Source organism: Poecilia reticulata, chromosome 2 (genome assembly GCF_904066995.2).
Source record: "Poecilia reticulata chromosome 2, P_reticulata-male-v2, whole genome shotgun sequence".
NCBI lineage: Eukaryota > Metazoa > Chordata > Actinopteri > Cyprinodontiformes > Poeciliidae > Poecilia > Poecilia reticulata.
The window spans coordinates 1737698-1754399 of NC_088831.1; the positions used below are offsets into that span (position 1 = coordinate 1737698).

A 16702-nucleotide genomic window follows, 5' to 3' on the forward strand; every position below is an offset into this window, starting at 1 on the left:
ATACTTCAAACACCAAATCTACCTTATTTTGCTTTAATACAAACATTTAAAACAATCTATCACTAATTGTGGGTGAATTGATCCAAAATATCAGTAAAATAAATACTGATTCGATATTACCATTGGATCGATACTAGTGTGGTAGAGATTTTAATTAAATTTTGTATTGTAATTTCTCAACTCCAAAAAGATTTTGTCTTCATTCTTTCAAAAGTATATATTTTATTGCACTTTATTTAGGAAAAATTCACATTTGTGTTTCACTTAATCATGTTAAGTATTTTTTACTAAGTTTTAACAAAATAATTTAAAGGAAATAATATTAGGTACTTGATAACATATCAAGCATAAATCATTAAACATCTATATCAGCAACACAGATCTTGTACAATATTTACTTGGCATCAGATTGATGACAAAATATGCAGTATCCACACACCCCTAAGTTAGCAGCTAATCAGCGGCATAGAAAATGAATGCCTGGATTGGCTGCTTTCTGAGCTCTAGCCAGTAGCCATCTCAGTTTGCATTGTGTCTTTGTTCTTCGGGTTTCAGCTTCCCATGATGCAAATTTTCAGCAAATTATTGTTCCACAGAAAAATCTGCAAAAAGGTGAATCCAAGAACAGACGGGTTCCATAAGTCACTCAACTAGACTTACTTATTACCACTGCTTAAAAAGGGGAAGACAATACTTCTCAAAGTTTACCTATACCAAAAGTAAGACAAATTAGGGAGTTAAAAGAGAAATCTGTACAAAATTGCAATGTTTATTTCTATTAAAATTTTATTTTCAACCCTTCAAAAAATGCCTGAATCTCTACATACTCCAAACATCTTAAAAACAGTTTTGTTGTTCAGTTCAGGTGAGCTCCTCCTGCATGTGGGAGGGGAAATCCCCTCTACAGGAGGACTGGTTGGCTGGGAGGAGGAGTTTGTCCCAACAGCTCAATAAAACTTCTCACACTGTCATGTTTGAACCAGTTGGCTGTTTGTGCTGCACTGTTGATTCAGAGGGAGATTGAGCCATACAGGTAGGTTCACCGCCCTGTTCTTTGCAAGCTAATAAACCACAATTATTAATTTAGTTTAGAAACAATTTTCTTAAGAAAAACCCTTTAACCATAAAGTAATTTCATCTGTGTGCTTTTCACCTTGTGTGCAAACAATTCTGCCTTTTTGCATATGAAATGATCTTGAGCTTCTCTTTTGACTATCAGGAAATACTTGGAACAGTTTTTATTGGAGTTTCACATAAGTTCATAAGTATTCTTTGTTTTATATAAATAAAGTTTTATGGATCTGCATTTACAGCACTGACTTTACTTTACAAGATTTATCTTGCTTTAAATGCACCACTGAGCTACTTGATCCTTCTGCCAACCAGGAAGTTGGCCCTGGTGTGTGACAGGGATTGTGTGACAGTTGTTCCTCATTTTTAATCTTGCGTTGGACCGATGCTTATCGCCTCAGAGTTAACATTCAGGTTTGTTGTTGCCTTCCAGGTGTGGAACCAGTGGGAAACAAGAGACGCTGCTTTTCTGACGGCATCAATAAAACTGTCAGCATGTTAGATCATGGAGGAAGTAATTTGATGGCAGGTCAGGTTCTGTCAGCCTCCTTCAAATTCAGCCCCAACACTGAAGGTGCGTTCTTAGAAGCTCAAATAGTAACTTCATGTTAAAATAAAATGTACAATTAGAAGGCATAAGTATTTTATACGTATTTTTAATGCCTTCTATTATTATTTTTAAAGTTGATGTGTTTAAAATTAGAAGTCCATACATTTCTGTTTCCCTGAGATAGATAACAAAATGAGATCATGGGCGAAACTGCAGTTCAAGTAAGACAGATGAGGAATTATCTTTATAAGTTTCTTTCTGACAAGAAATGAAAAGGAAAAAAAAGAAGTCAAACAGCTATGTTAACAATATTAGTTGAAACTAAATGTGTAACACTACAAACAAGTCTGAACCGTTAGCTTATTTAGCTAAACCTTCAGCTAAAAATTGTGTAACATTTTCCAGAGCATGGTTATGTGTTTTTTCTTTATACCAAATTCCCCAAACTTGAAAGTGCTTACATAGCAAATAGCATACTTGTATAGGTTTTGCCTAATGCCCCCAACAACAGAGGTGTCCAAAATACATTCATAGTCCCAGGGCTGATTTTGGCCCCCAGCACACTGATAGATGCAGATGGAGACTTCCTTTTAGTTTTTAATTAAGTCAAAATGATGGCAGACATTTAAACATTTTCATAAAACAGAACATTTTAGGTACAAAACAAAGTAGTTGTCTGTTAACCTGAATTTTGCAGTCTCTTTAATTTTATAGTAGATTAAACCACATCTATCCAGTGACTTTTACTCTTGTTGCTGAGAAGAATAAAAGTCCATTTTTTTAGCAAACTTGATTTCATTATTTTTGATGACTTAAATTATCAAAATGTCAATTTTTGCTACTAAAACATCTAAGTACTTCATTTGTCTAATTAAAACAACGAATGTAAAAAAAATAGTGAATGCTTAGTTTATTGTTGAGCAGTTAAGTTCCAGTTCTTTAAAGAAACAACTCATGAGTACTTCTGATTTGATGGTTTTAGTTCAGACATATCTCTCCTACAAATCTAAAAAAAAGAACAATACAAAATCTATAATAAATCTTGAGGTAATGGATGTTCTCATAGATCATCGTAACGTCCTTTTCATATTTATCAGATTTCTGCCTCAAAGCTTGCAGTCTGTAATTACTCTAAAAATGTGAGCTTTAGACTTCCTTTATTTGTTAGTATTATCTATCAAACGTTTAGTGGTTAGTAAAGCAACAAGAGCAAGAAAAATACTAAAATATGATAAAATATGATCAGGCATGTGACATAAGATCTTGTTACCAGACCAAATATAACAAAACACAGAGACTGCAAACCTCAGTGACTCATGACAACTGCCTTACCTACCAAACATATAATTTGTCCAGTTAGACGTATATTAAGCACATCAAAAGACAGAATCAATGCCATCTCGAGAAGCCTGTTCTCTTGTGTGCCAGTGTTGCTCATTAAAATTACAATCAAGTGATCAGTTGATCAAAGTAGCTAAAGGTCCTAGTTAGGCTGTTAAGGGTCAGACAGATGTCAGCGATTAACTCATGTAATCATTAATCAAGCTGTTTGGGAGTTAAAGTTTAATACAGAAATTGTCGCATATTGATTAGGTTAATCATTTGAGACATGAGACCTAGTGAAACTAGGTCTCCACTATTAATTAGCAAAACCATTAATTAATAAAAAGAAGATTTGACCTTGGTTAAAGGCTGTATAATATGAGAAAAACCAAAGGTCAGTAACCTCTGCTTTACATGAGTGAAACATTCTTGATACCAACTGAAACAACGATGACAAATAGAAAGTCAAGTGAGTGACGTCAGTCAGTGTGACAAATGGGAGCATTTTAAAGGCAAAGCAAAACTTTGGACCTGTCATGTTGAATTATAACAGTAGGAGTCCTAATTCCTCGAGCTTCAGCCATTAAGAATGTAGAATAATGGTAATCCAAGTATAGAACCCTGGGGAACACCACAATAGATTTTGTCAGAGGTAGAATTAGTAGAAAGGAAGCGTGTTGATAATTATGAACAGTTAACAACTTGTTGTGTAATTTCTATATAGAAAACAAAAAGATTAGACCACTTTCCAGATGTTTTGTTTCTGAAAAGAATCTCTATTTTTCTGATATTGTCTTATTCGACTTATGATGGAAAATAGTGTTAAATAAAAGTTTAAAATAAAATTAAAGTATCTTTATTCTTGCAACCAGTGTTTAACTGTTATACCTTATTTATTATTTTTCAGGTTGCATGATATTTGACGCTAAACCACAATCATCCCTGCAGCATCTGCATAGGAAGACCACCGTAAAGGAGCTGCTAATGATGAGACGCCAGGTTAGTTGCATGACTTCATTATACAGCTGTCTAATCTTACTTTAGACAGCTAAATAAGGAAACATTTAAGTTGCTAATGTATGAGGAAGAACAGCTGAAGAAACTAGGAACAGAGTACAATTTCTCCAGATAGTTATGCAGATTTAAAGGGTGTGTTTGTGACTGCATACTTTCTATTTCCACAGGCTCACATCTTATATGAGTTTATGACAACTTAGGTCTGGTTTTCTTTCAGAAATGGAATTCGGAGCAGAAATGGAACTTGGAGCCTAAATTAAAGTCTCCCAAATACGAACCTATCGCCGCAGACATGAGTCCTCAAATGGCAACCTCTCCAACATCTCTCCACCTGAACTCCACCGCCTGCTTCATCCCAGATCTCCCAGAGAATGCTGTCATGGGGCTGCAGGAAATGCCACAGCCTGTGCAGCTTCCCGCTCAGGAACACGATGTCCCAGCCTCTGGAGGGAAGATGACTCTGTTTCACTGGCAGATACAACAAGAGGCCAAGAAGGCTGAAGGCCTGTCTCCAGAGCAGCTCTGCATGCAGGACTCGGATGGTGACACGTATGTATAAATTATCACCAAAACGAATTAATATCACAATCTTTTGCTAAAGCTTTTTCTGTGGTTTGTGCTAAAGCAGAATGTGTTAAATATGTTGTTGTAGCATTAGTTACTGTTCAAAGATTGCATTTATGCTTGAGAATTATTTGTTGAATCAGGAAATGCTTTTTAGAATAGCTTTCTTCGGCTGCCATAATTCATAACCAGGAACAACAATATGGATCTAGTCCAAGTGCTTATCAACCTGTCACTTACAAAGGCACGGTGCTTTAAGCTTGTCTCCAGACATGCCTAAAACAAATCAAACAAGAAAGAACGACAGACAGCATCAGTGGGCCTTGACGGCTACCTTGGGGAATGCCAAACCTAACTTCTGTGTGGCTGGAACCGTCCCTTTAAATTTTACAGATTCTTTAATTGAAGCAGCCAAAATGGCATTGCTACAAAAAATATCATAAACTGAAGGATGTTTTCAAATTAAATCCAAGGTTGATTTAAGGAAAATTAGGTGAAGCTGAAAACACACATTTTTGTTTATCTACTATCAAAGATGAAAGTCTGTCATCCCATGTCCTTTAGGTAAACTCTTAACTGTTTCCATTGTAGATTCCTTCACATAGCGGTGGCCCAAGGCAGGCGAGCCATGTCTTATGTACTCGCTGCAAAAATGGCTAGGTATGGCTCCCTGGATGTGAAAGAACACAACGGGCAGGTATGGCTGCCATCACAACGTCATTTATTCATATTCCTATCAAACGAAGCAGGAATAATGTTGTGTTCTTGTTGCTCAGACGGCTCTCCAGATCGCAGTGGCCACCAATCAACATCTGATCATTTCTGATCTTCTAAGTCACGGAGCACAGATCAACATCAGGGACCTGTGGGGGCGCTCTCCTCTGCATGTGTGCGCAGAGAAAGGCCACTACCTCAGCCTTCAGGTAAAAAGGTTCTTCTTTAGTAATTCAATCAATTGAATAAACTGATAATTGCATTGCTTTTTTAAGAAAAATAGATTTTGGCTAATCCCACTTGTTAAAATGTACCAGAAGTAAACTTGGAGATTTTATGTAGCAATCAGAAGGAATTTGCTCCACTTACATCTGCAATTATGTTTTGGCTTGACTGAGACAGAGTGGAACCTTCGTGCGAAGATGGAGCCCATGGCTGTGGGACAGAATAATCAGGAAATAAAAGCACAATACACAGAGACCTGCTTGTTTTGGCTGCTGTCTCATCATGCAAATCTGAGCTGTTTACCTCTGATGACACCTGAATGCTGCATGGGCTATCACCATAACAGCAGGGCTGGGGGAATATATAGAAACCTATTGGTGGATGTCTCTTCATGTAACGTTACTTTTTTCTCAACATAAATGACAAAAAGCTTTACTAGTACTAATTTGACAAAAGAAAACCTTAGCTGAAGGTTTAACAGTGTACACATGTTTGAGCTAGTTAGATAAATATTCAGGTCAGGTTGTGACACGATATTGCAGTCCAAAGTTCATGTAACCAGGCATAACAATCCAAGTTAATGAACTCTGGATTTTAACACATTTTAGAAAATTTAACACTGAATCATGACACTGAAGTCATGTATTTAATTCAGCAGGGAAAATATCTGTTGAACAAATAAAAATCCCAGAACTAATTCTTTAATCAATTTAAAAAGAAGAGAAATAACCAATTACCAAAACCAACAAAAATTACTCACAACTTTAACAGACAGAAATGGGGCCCCTATCACATCGTATTTATCAGCCAAAGTAATCAGCCAACGATTATAATTAAAACTGTAAATATTAAAAATGAAGAGTGAGAGGGATTCACCTTTTGTTTTCATGGCGTTCAGTCAGATTTCCAGATGTTGTCGAGACTGGAACATGTTCAGGGCATCTTCCTGAACATGTTCAGGACATGTTCCAGAACATGTTCAGGCCATGTTCCTGAACATGTTCAGGACATGTTCCAGAACATGTTCAGGACATGTTCCTGAACATGTTCAGGACATGTTCCAGAACATGTTCAGGCCATGTTCCTGAACATGTTCAGGACATGTTCCTGAACATGTTCAGGGCATGTTCCTGAACATGTTCAGGACATGTTCCAGAACATGTTCAGGCCATGTTCCTGAACATGTTCAGGACATGTTCCTGAACATGTTCAGGGCATGTTCCAGAACATGTTCAGGCCATGTTCCTGAACATGTTCAGGACATGTTCCAGAACATGTTCAGGACATGTTCCTGAACATGTTCAGGACATGTTCCAGAACATGTTCAGGCCATGTTCCTGAACATGTTCAGGACATGTTCCTGAACATGTTCAGGGCATGTTCCTGAACATGTTCAGGACATGTTCCAGAACATGTTCAGGCCATGTTCCTGAACATGTTCAGGACATGTTCCTGAACATGTTCAGGACATGTTCCTGAACATGTTCAGGACATGTTCCAGAACATGTTCAGGACATGTTCCTGAACATGTTCAGGACATGTTCCAGAACATGTTCAGGCCATGTTCCTGAACATGTTCAGGACATGTTCCTGAACATGTTCAGGGCATGTTCCTGAACATGTTCAGGACATGTTCCAGAACATGTTCAGGCCATGTTCCTGAACATGTTCAGGACATGTTCCTGAACATGTTCAGGGCATGTTCCTGAACATGTTCAGGACATGTTCCTGAACATGTTCAGGGCTATAGGTTGTTTATAGCCCAGACTCTACAGATGACTGGGCTATAAACAACCTAAACAAAGCAACATTAGGTTATCTGTCGTCAGATCTGTTTGTGCAACACCTGATTTAGATCTGCATGCGACTGTTGACAAGCCGCTACAAGGAAACCCGGCTTGAGTGGAAAATGCAAAACCGTCCACAGCAGCTCTGTGACGTCGAGACGAACTCTTAGTTAATTTCTAACTGAACTCTGTGAATCTTTGACTGCTGATGAAAAAAAAATCTTAATAAACTTCCTGTCCACAGAGCATTTGTAAAACCCTGGCAGGGCGCGGCCCATCAGTAGATGTTGAAATGTTTAACTATGACGGTAAGAATATTAATCTATTGTATATTTTCAGGGCTTTGAGGTATTCTGAAATATGACTGAATCTGTCGTGTCTTGAAGGTTTAACTCCACTTCACGCAGCAGTTTTGTCTCATAACGCCGTCGTAAAGGAAGTGAGGCACCTGGAAAACCCTTGTCCATTCATGATCTCAGAGCTGACGCACAGGAGGCGCAGGTATGTGGAGTGCGTCAGGACTTTAATGCACATGGGCGCCTCCTACGGGACAAAAGTAAGTATTGCAGATGTTGGCTGTTAACACGACCCGTCAGATTTCGGAGTTTTGTTTTGTCACACCTAAATTTGAATTTGTAAAGATAACGCGGAGGTAACGACTGCTGATGAGTCGTCATGGTACTGTTGAGAAATCTGTTGACTCTTTGCGTTCTTGTTGTGGAATTGAAGGGTTCTGAGCTGTTTAAAGTAATTGTTGGAACTTTGACTAGGACCCATTTATTTTTCTTTTAACCCTTGCGGGTCAAAAGTGACCCATTACCATGTTTACCTGTAGAAAAAATAATCTAAACTATCTTTTTTCGACTTGAAATTTTATGACTTTTCCTAAATTGTCCCTGATACTTTGTTTTTGTTTATATTTCCATATGGGCTGTACATCACTAGGGTACAAGAATTGTCTTATGGGTCATTTCGGCCCAGCGAATTATAAAAGCATTTAAAGGCACATACATACATATAAAAGCATGTAGGCACACACACACACACACACACACACACACACACACACACACACACACACACACACACACACACACACACACACACACACACACACACACACACACACACACACACACACACACACACACACACACACATACATACATAGATATCAAAGAAACTAGATTGATATACAAATTTAACTTGCATTTGACCTATACCTGCACTCTCGATCTGCAACTAACCCCACACATCAAGTTCCCAAACACAACAGAAAACAATCTCAGATATAATAAAAACAAATAGAGGATATGAAGATATGCTGAATCTGAGTATCACTAGTTGGTTCCTTGTTGAAGCATTGAGTATTCGTTTCACTGCCCAACAGGTGCTACGTTGTATGTTTGGACATACTTTCCCACATGGGATCTTCAGCATAAAAACTTGAACATCTTATGTTGAACAAATTCTTGTGCTGAAGATGTTCAACGTAGGAGCGTCTTCATATGGTGAAGAACATCTTCATGCTATGAAGATTTTCTTGAACATCTTGTGTTCAACGTGGGAATTTCTTCATCTTATGTTCAACATAGGGTAGAAAGGATAGGATGATCTTTGTCTTATGTTGCAGATGTCCATCATGAAAGCATCTTTATAAGATGAATAACATCTCCATCTCATGGGGAGCTGATGTTAAATTGTTCACAAAATCAAGCTACTTTTTGTTGTTGTGTTACCAGGTATTTTTATAATTCAATCCCTAAAGAAATATGAAGGAATGAACCATTGGCAAAAAAGTTCCAAATTGTTGACTTTTTGTTCCCTTCACATCATATAATTAATTCAGAAATAATTACTTCACATTTATATAATTACAATAATAAACCTTTACTGTGTAAAAGAAAACTGCTGCAACACTTGACTTGTGGTATAAAAAAAAGTGTAATACTGTTAAATGTCTTTTTGTATTGTATAACAAAATATATGATAAAATATACATTAAATTGAGTGGAATTGATAAAGAACAGATTGTTTCATCATGCAAAATAGTTTTTGGATTTAAAATTAAATTCATTTGCTTTACTTTGGGGCTTTTGTTAGGGTGGTTCATTTTTGACCCATAGGACCAGGGGAGTAAACATCCCACAAGGTTTAAGTGAATTCAGAGGCCGTCTTCCTGATGCACATGACCCTGCTACATAACACATGTGCACATCAGCTTTTTGGCGACATACTGTCTGTCACAATTTATGGTGGGAGACAGAATTTATGATTTCTAACAATTCTTACAATCTGAAACAAGTGATGACAAACAAAAACAGAAGAAATCTGTAACAAAAATATTCCAGCACTCTACTGTAATGATGTAGAAACATTTTAGTAGCAGCTAAATCTACTTTCTTTATGCCTGAAGGATCTGAAAAGTGGAAGGACTTGCCTTCATATGGCAGCCGAGGAGGCAAATATTGAGCTGCTTCACCTTTTTCTTGAACAGCCAATGTCTCTTGCTGTTGTAAATGTAAAGGTAAGCATAAAATAAAGGAATATAAAGTTCTACAAATACCAGTCATAAAATGATGTATTTTCTTCATGTTCCCTGGTGAGAATTTTCTTCTTTGTGTCAGACGTTCAGCGGAAACACGGCTCTGCACATCGTCAGCTCTCTGCAAAATTACAGAAATCAGGTGGAGGCCATGAAGCTGCTGATGAGGAAGGGCGCCGATTCCGGAATGAGAAATTTCGAAAATGAGCTACCGTGTCAGCTGGTGCCTGAAGGATCCGTTGGTGAAAAGGTAAACACCTGGAAGGAAGCCCAAAGCTTCCAGATCTACACAACTTTTCAGGGACACAACACAAACACTATTACAATAAAAGAAAAGGCTTTTCTGTCTTATTATTTTTGTAGTTTGTAGAAATATCTTGTGTATGCTAAGGACAGATAAAAAAGAACCCTTACAGTGATGTGTGGCTTTGTCTTAGTAAATTATCCTGTAATTGTCCTGTCTTCTTCATGACTGAGTCAGTAACTTGCCCATTTGTTCTCTTGTATTTTGCAGGTGCGACATATCCTGAAGGGAAAGTACAGTCAGGTTTAAGTAAAACTCCAGAACACTGTCAGTCAGACAGTCAGCTTTATCATATTGGAAATTTGCCCAGAAAAGGCAGATGATTGTTGTTTCAGTGAAACACTCCCATGCGTTCGTTACTATGTAATGTGTAGATTTTTTGGGGGGGTCTGTGGGTTAGCTTAAATCTATGGGTGTCCAACTGTTGGCTCCATTTACAGCAGTAAACCTTCTGCTGGAAATCTAAGCCAGGATCCCTTTGTCATATTTAGCTCTTAGCTATAGCCACACATTTTATTAGATTACATTTTTTGTTCTAGAGCCCAAACTTTAGTCTTTTATTTTTATTAGAGGTGCACCGATTTCCTTAATTTTGGGACATCTGTGATCGGTCGATTTTTACATATGAAGCTGATCTTATCTACAGATCTTATCTAGCTTGGCAAAGGTCTAAGAATCAACCACTGTCCTCTTTTGCTCTCCAGTGAGAAAGGTTTGACTGACAGACTGGCCCACCAAGTTATGTCTGCAAGTTTATAATTAATAGAGACCCCGCTGTTACCAACTCAACAACTTTCTTGCTATACTGTGCAACATTTCAGACAAAAACAAATACTATCAGCCAAAAGCTGAGTCAGCAGGTTAAGCTTTTTAAAAGATCGTTAATCGGTCAGAAAACTGCAATTGGTGCACCCCTAATTTTTTATAAATTGGCTCTTTTAGTCCGTTTTACATGCCACTCTAAAATCCAATACAGGACTAACAGTGAGTGGGGAAATTATTGAATGGTATCACCTACATGTTGCTTTTTGCCCCAACATGCCATTTCATATCTACAGCAGGTCCTGCTCCAGTTTTTTTTTAATTAAGATTTGTTAGATTGTGATCCAATTGTTAATCCCACTTTGTAGAACAGACTTTTTTTTTTTTTTACATTTTGATTGTTGGGATTTTGCAGAGAACTAAAGCCAAGCTAATAAGCATTTATAAAGTTGTAATAAGTAGTATAATAGTCAAAAATAAGGGAATAAAGTCATATTAGAAGAATTAAGCAATTTTGAGAATTCTTTCGTGAAAGAAGTGTTGAGCTATTGAAGTTATTCCTTTGAATTGGTTTTACAAATAAGGAACTACTTAATCTAACACATCAAATGGTCAGTAGCAGGACTTTGAATCAGTTGTTCCCATTTCAGAGAAAGAAACTACAGACTTGCCAAGCTGATCCAGTCAGATCTTGATAACTCTAATGAAGCCTTTTTTCTTAAAGACTTTTTTCCTCACTATATGACTTTATTCTCATAATTTAAAATGGAAAAATAAATTTTAGTTTGCATAGAATTAGTATGGGATTTTGGTGGTGGGGAGTTTGTGGTTTATTATTTACAGGTTTGTGATATTGGTGGAGGTGTCATTTTATTATAAGCTTAAGAATATTATCTGTACTTAACATTTGTGGGTTTTGGTCAAATTTGAATCAAGTCACTGGTTGTGGGAAATATGGTGGTTTTTATTTTGCAGTGAATAAGTACTGATCTGCTATGGCTGCAATGTGATGTAAAATGCAAATAAACCTTTTTCTCCCCGTGTTTCTATCCAGTTTTACCCAAAATAACAAGGCTCAAACAAAAACACTTGTTCTCAGTTTTTTAACATTGAAATTACATAAAAACTCATTCAGGGAGGGGAAAGCAGTAATCAAACTGTCCAATGATTTTTATAAGCATAATTAAATCATCGTCAAAAATAAATATAGAAAATGATGCTGAACAAGAGCGTCTCAAAGTCTCCTCAGCCAGCAGAGCTGAAGTTATTTCTTCTTCTTGTCCTGTGTGGTGGTGAACCACTGGTCCAGCAGCTTCTTGCTGTAGTAAATCTGCCAGGCGTGCACCTGCACAGAAATGATGATGACGAGGTACATCACGGACACTGCCGAGAAGCCAAAGATGAAGCGGTACGCCTTGCCATGTCGGTACAGCTGCTGAGCCACGGGGAACATCTCCATGCCACCGTAGATGAGCGGCGCCACGCAGAAGAGTCCGGCACTGATCATGGAGATCACCAGGTAGCTGATGTTGTTACGCGGCAACGCCAGGAAGCTGAAGACAGTGGGGACTATGCTCAGAAGGTAGGGGTACTCCCACTGATACGGAGAGGCGACTACCTTGTGAGACACCACACTCAGCTGGCTTACAGTTACCTGGACACATCAGAACACAGTGAGACTCTGCCTGCTGGGAAATGAGGCATCCTCTAATGTTTGTTCTCACCTGAGCTGCCATCAGCACCCAGATCAGTACATGGACAATGTTCAGTTTACGGATTTCAGACTTCAAGGCAACACTGAATCAAAAAGGAAAAATACATGGCTTGGAACAAACTAAGTTAACTGTACAATAAATGAGATGGTGTAGGGGGGTTGAAGAGACTGTCCTGACCTCATCTGGTAGTGGGAAGCAACTCGCTCCCTGTGCTGGAAGTCACTGCCGTCGGTACCTGACGCCCTGGGACCCGCTCGAGAAGCCATGGTGGATCTGCAGGTAAAACAGGAAGTTAATGCACAACTAACCAAACCTCTGAGCTCCTGCCTTAAGCAATTTCTCGGAAATAACGTTTGAACAAATCAAATTCATTCAAATAAACTCATCTGCAAAAAGTTGACTAAATCTGTGGAGGTCAAAACAAATGAAAACGAAGCTTCCCTGTATTTAATAAGTGTTTTTTAAGGCAAAAAGTAGCCCATACCATTTAGAAAAATTAAATAAATCAAGTAAAAAAAAAAAAAAAGACATCAATCACAACGCATCGATTTATCCTCTTATTTGTGAGCAATGAGAACCTTTTATTTTAATTTACGTAGATAGCTGTAAGCTACAGCAGCGTTAGCCGAGCAGCTGTTTTCATTCACTTTTCGGTGTTAGCATGTTAAGTTACCATTTGTATCTTTTCGACGTTGTTCCTGAAATATTAAGTTTAACATTCTCAAAAATGTTAAAAAGCGTTTCATTCCAACTTTTCTCATCAACATTATTGTAACGCTAGTTCGAATTAAAGTCAGTGAAAGGAATGACAGTCTTTAAACTACCGAATATTTAGCTAAGCGTTAGCCATTACAGGTCAAACACCTGCCACGCTAAAACGTTTTAGCGCAGATGTATATCTATGCATGCACATTGAAAGTCTACCGTTACTGGCTCTTACCTGGTTGCACCTTGGTGTTAATATAAAGCATATATGTGTTTCAGACTAAACAGTTAAGTTGCAGCTAACTGACCGCAAGGTTACATGGGATGCATGACGTTTCATACATTGCCCCATAGACATAATATAAGAGTAGACCCCGCATTGGCTGCTCCGACGCAGGAAATACGGCGGCCATCTTGGAGCGGTCGTCCCTCCTACTTTGCTTAACCAAAACAGGCAGAAGATGCCTCAGCAGTGAGGGATATTGTTGTTCGGATCGATGGACTATTGATGTGAGGGCTCCACAAACAACATTTCACAAGTAAGATGGACATATTATCGTGTATATTTTGTGATTAGAATATTACTTTACTGTATTTATGTTCACCGGCGAGATACCAGCTAATATTAGCTATAGTGCTTGGTGTAATACGGGGTTCAGCCTCGCTATGAAGGCTAACTGAGATTCCGTAAATCTAAAAAAAATTTATTATTCTCCAACATTGACTTAGATTATCTGACACAAGAACATACATTAGAAATGAAACAATGTAACATATATTATAAAACTTATATTATGTATTACATTCACCAGCAAAGTTTACACAGGTGGTAAAGACTATTATTTATATGTAATTCTTTCACTCTGTCAAAAGTAAGGTACATCCCAAATCTTCCGTTTTTGTTTTGAAGGTTTCCTAAAGACACGATGTGAGGAAGAAGTGAGAAATATCTTTAAAGATAGACAGATTCAGATTGGATGAATCTCGCATCGGAGTTTGGACTCAATCTCAGCTGCTGAATCTCTCTGAAGCTAGAACTCGTCGGCTGAAAAACACACACACATATATATATATATATATATATATATATATATATATATATATATATATATATATATATATATATATATCCCAACCCTAACCCTATATATATGTATGTATATACTTATAAACATGTTATAAACATGTATCTAATATATATTATTCAGTATTAATCATTATTTATTTTTGTTTGTAGTTATATAAATATGTATTGATATTACTAAATAATTTATTAAATAAATTATGAACGGCTGTGTGCTTTGCAATATGCTCATCATACATCAATATTCCATTCCTATTCTATTGTTATAGCCACTAAGCATATTTAAATATGCTGAACTATGTATTAAAAACATACTTAAAAAATACAATTGTTTATAAATGTAGCCTTGATAGATGTTTACATATGGTTTCCAGTAACAAAAAAGCGTGTTATGATCGATTAAATGCGCTGATACGTCATTGTGCTGCTAAACACATAACGCTGAGTGGAGTGGTGGACCGCTCCAAGATGGCTGCCCTAAATCTCGTCAGCGGCAATAGGCGAGAGCGATCCGTGAGGCGAATATTCTTATATTATGTCTATGCATGGCCCGGTCCAAATGCTCAGTGCGCAGCCTACGCCCCTCTGTGAAGTGTGGATTCAGTCAAGTGCACATAAGGGTTCAAGTGCGCAGGTTTACAAGCGTGCAAAAATGTGAAAATTGGGACAGTACGCCCCTGTGTCGTAACTTCAACATCCAAAATGCCGGGACTGGTCACTATTTTGGCATTTGTACTGCTAAAAAGTACAACTAGAACAAAACTAATTATTTTAAATGTCTTGCTTTCCTCATTGTCATTGTTGGAGATATTTGGCTGTTCAAATGTGTTTTGCTATGACTTGTTGAATACAGTAAATTATATGTAATCACACATTTTCAGTTGAGTAAAACAAACATTATTTCAACCTTTGAAAACTGATTTTATTCTATTTTCTGAGACAGAGAGCTTGCTCAATGAACTTTGCCATATTTCCAAGATGGCAAAAAATATGCATTAAAATGTGCTAATAATCAATTTAACAGTCTGCCATTTCACTAATTAGAGACAGAATTTTTTTTTAGTCATAAAACCATCTCTTTTATGCAACTAAAAGTTAGTTTGGTATAAAGTGAAGCCATATATCCTTCTCAAAAAATTAGCATATTGTGATAAAGTTCATTATTTTCCATAATGTAATGATAAAAATTAAACTATCATATGTTTTAAATTCATTGCACACCAACTGAAATATTTCAGATCTTTTATTGTTTTAATACTGATGATTTTGGCATACAGCTCATAAAAATCCCAAAATCCCTGTCTCAAAAAATTGGCATATTTCATCCGACCAATAAAAGAAATGTGTTTTAATACCAAAAAAGTCAACCTTCAAAGAATTATGTTCAGTTATGGTCAGGAATCCTTTTGCAGCCTTCAATGCGGCATGGAGGCAATCAGCCTGTGGCCCTGCTGAGGTGTTATGGAGCCCAGGATGCTTCGATGGCCTTAAGCTCATCCAGAGTTTTGGGTCTTGCATCTCTCAACTTTCTCTTCACAATATCCCACAGATTCTCTATGGGGTTCAGGTCAGGAGAGTTGGCAGGCCAACAGTAATACCATGGTCAGTAATACCAGTGGTTTTGGCACTGTGAGCAGGTGCCAGGTCATGCTGAAAAATTAAATCTTCATCTCCATAAAGCTTTTCAGGAGATGGAAGCATGAATGCTCCAAAACCTCCTGATAGCTGCTGCATTGACCCTCCCTTGATAAAACACAGTGGACCAACACCAGCAGCTGACATGGCTCCCCAGACCATCACTGACTGTGGGTACTTGACACTGGACTTCTGGTCTTTTGGCATTTCCTTCTCCCCAGTCTTCCTCCAGACTCTGGCATCTTGATTTCCGAATGACATGCAAAATTTGCTTTCATCCGAAAAAAGTACTTTGGACCACTGAGCAACAGTCCAGTGCTGCTTCTCTGTAGCCCAGGTCAGGCGCTTCTGCCACAGTTTCTGGTTCAACAGTGGCTTGACCTTTGACCTGGGGAATGCGGCACCTGTAGCCCATTTCCTGCACACGCCTGTGCACTGTGGCTCTGGATGTTTCTACTCCAGACTCAGTCCACTGGTTCCGCAGGTCCCCCAAGGTCTGGAATCGGCCCTTCTCCACAATCTTCCTCAGGGTCCGGTCACCTCTTCTCGTTGTGCAGCGTTTTCTGCCACACTTTTTCCTTCCCACAGAGGTGCAACAACACTCTGGGAACAGCCTATCTGTTCAAAAATGTCTTTCTGTGTCTTACCCTCTTGCTTGAGGGCGTCAATGGTGGCCTTCTGGACAGCAGTCAGGTCAACAG

The 16702-nt window shown here is 38.0% G+C and overlaps 2 protein-coding genes across 3 annotated transcripts; one reads left to right on the forward strand and one right to left on the reverse strand.

The window, feature by feature from the left end:
- The first annotated feature begins 926 nt into the window (after nucleotides 1-926).
- Nucleotides 927-11905, forward strand: nfkbiz (nuclear factor of kappa light polypeptide gene enhancer in B-cells inhibitor, zeta). The gene is made up of 11 exons (XM_008430949.3): nucleotides 927-1033; nucleotides 1505-1645; nucleotides 3852-3943; nucleotides 4179-4510; nucleotides 5117-5222; nucleotides 5302-5448; nucleotides 7496-7559; nucleotides 7638-7807; nucleotides 9668-9778; nucleotides 9879-10046; nucleotides 10311-11905. Exons 2-11 carry the CDS (start codon nucleotides 1567-1569, stop codon nucleotides 10347-10349), a joined length of 1308 nt encoding a protein of 435 aa, XP_008429171.2. The 5' UTR covers nucleotides 927-1033; nucleotides 1505-1566; the 3' UTR covers nucleotides 10350-11905.
- A 45-nt stretch (nucleotides 11906-11950) lies between these two features.
- On the reverse strand, nucleotides 11951-13644 carry LOC103477674 (protein jagunal homolog 1-B). 2 transcript variants are annotated; one of them, XM_017308100.2, is made up of 5 exons: nucleotides 13518-13644; nucleotides 12755-12850; nucleotides 12587-12659; nucleotides 12282-12516; nucleotides 11951-12207 (listed from the first exon to the last, which is right to left on the reverse strand). In XM_017308100.2, exons 2-5 carry the CDS (start codon nucleotides 12841-12843, stop codon nucleotides 11990-11992), a joined length of 615 nt encoding a protein of 204 aa, XP_017163589.1. In that variant the 5' UTR covers nucleotides 12844-12850; nucleotides 13518-13644; the 3' UTR covers nucleotides 11951-11989. The 2 variants fall into 2 exon arrangements, with proteins under 2 accessions (XP_017163589.1, XP_008429158.1); XM_008430936.3 differs by having other exon boundaries at nucleotides 11951-12516.
- Between the last annotated feature and the right edge of the window lie 3058 nt (nucleotides 13645-16702).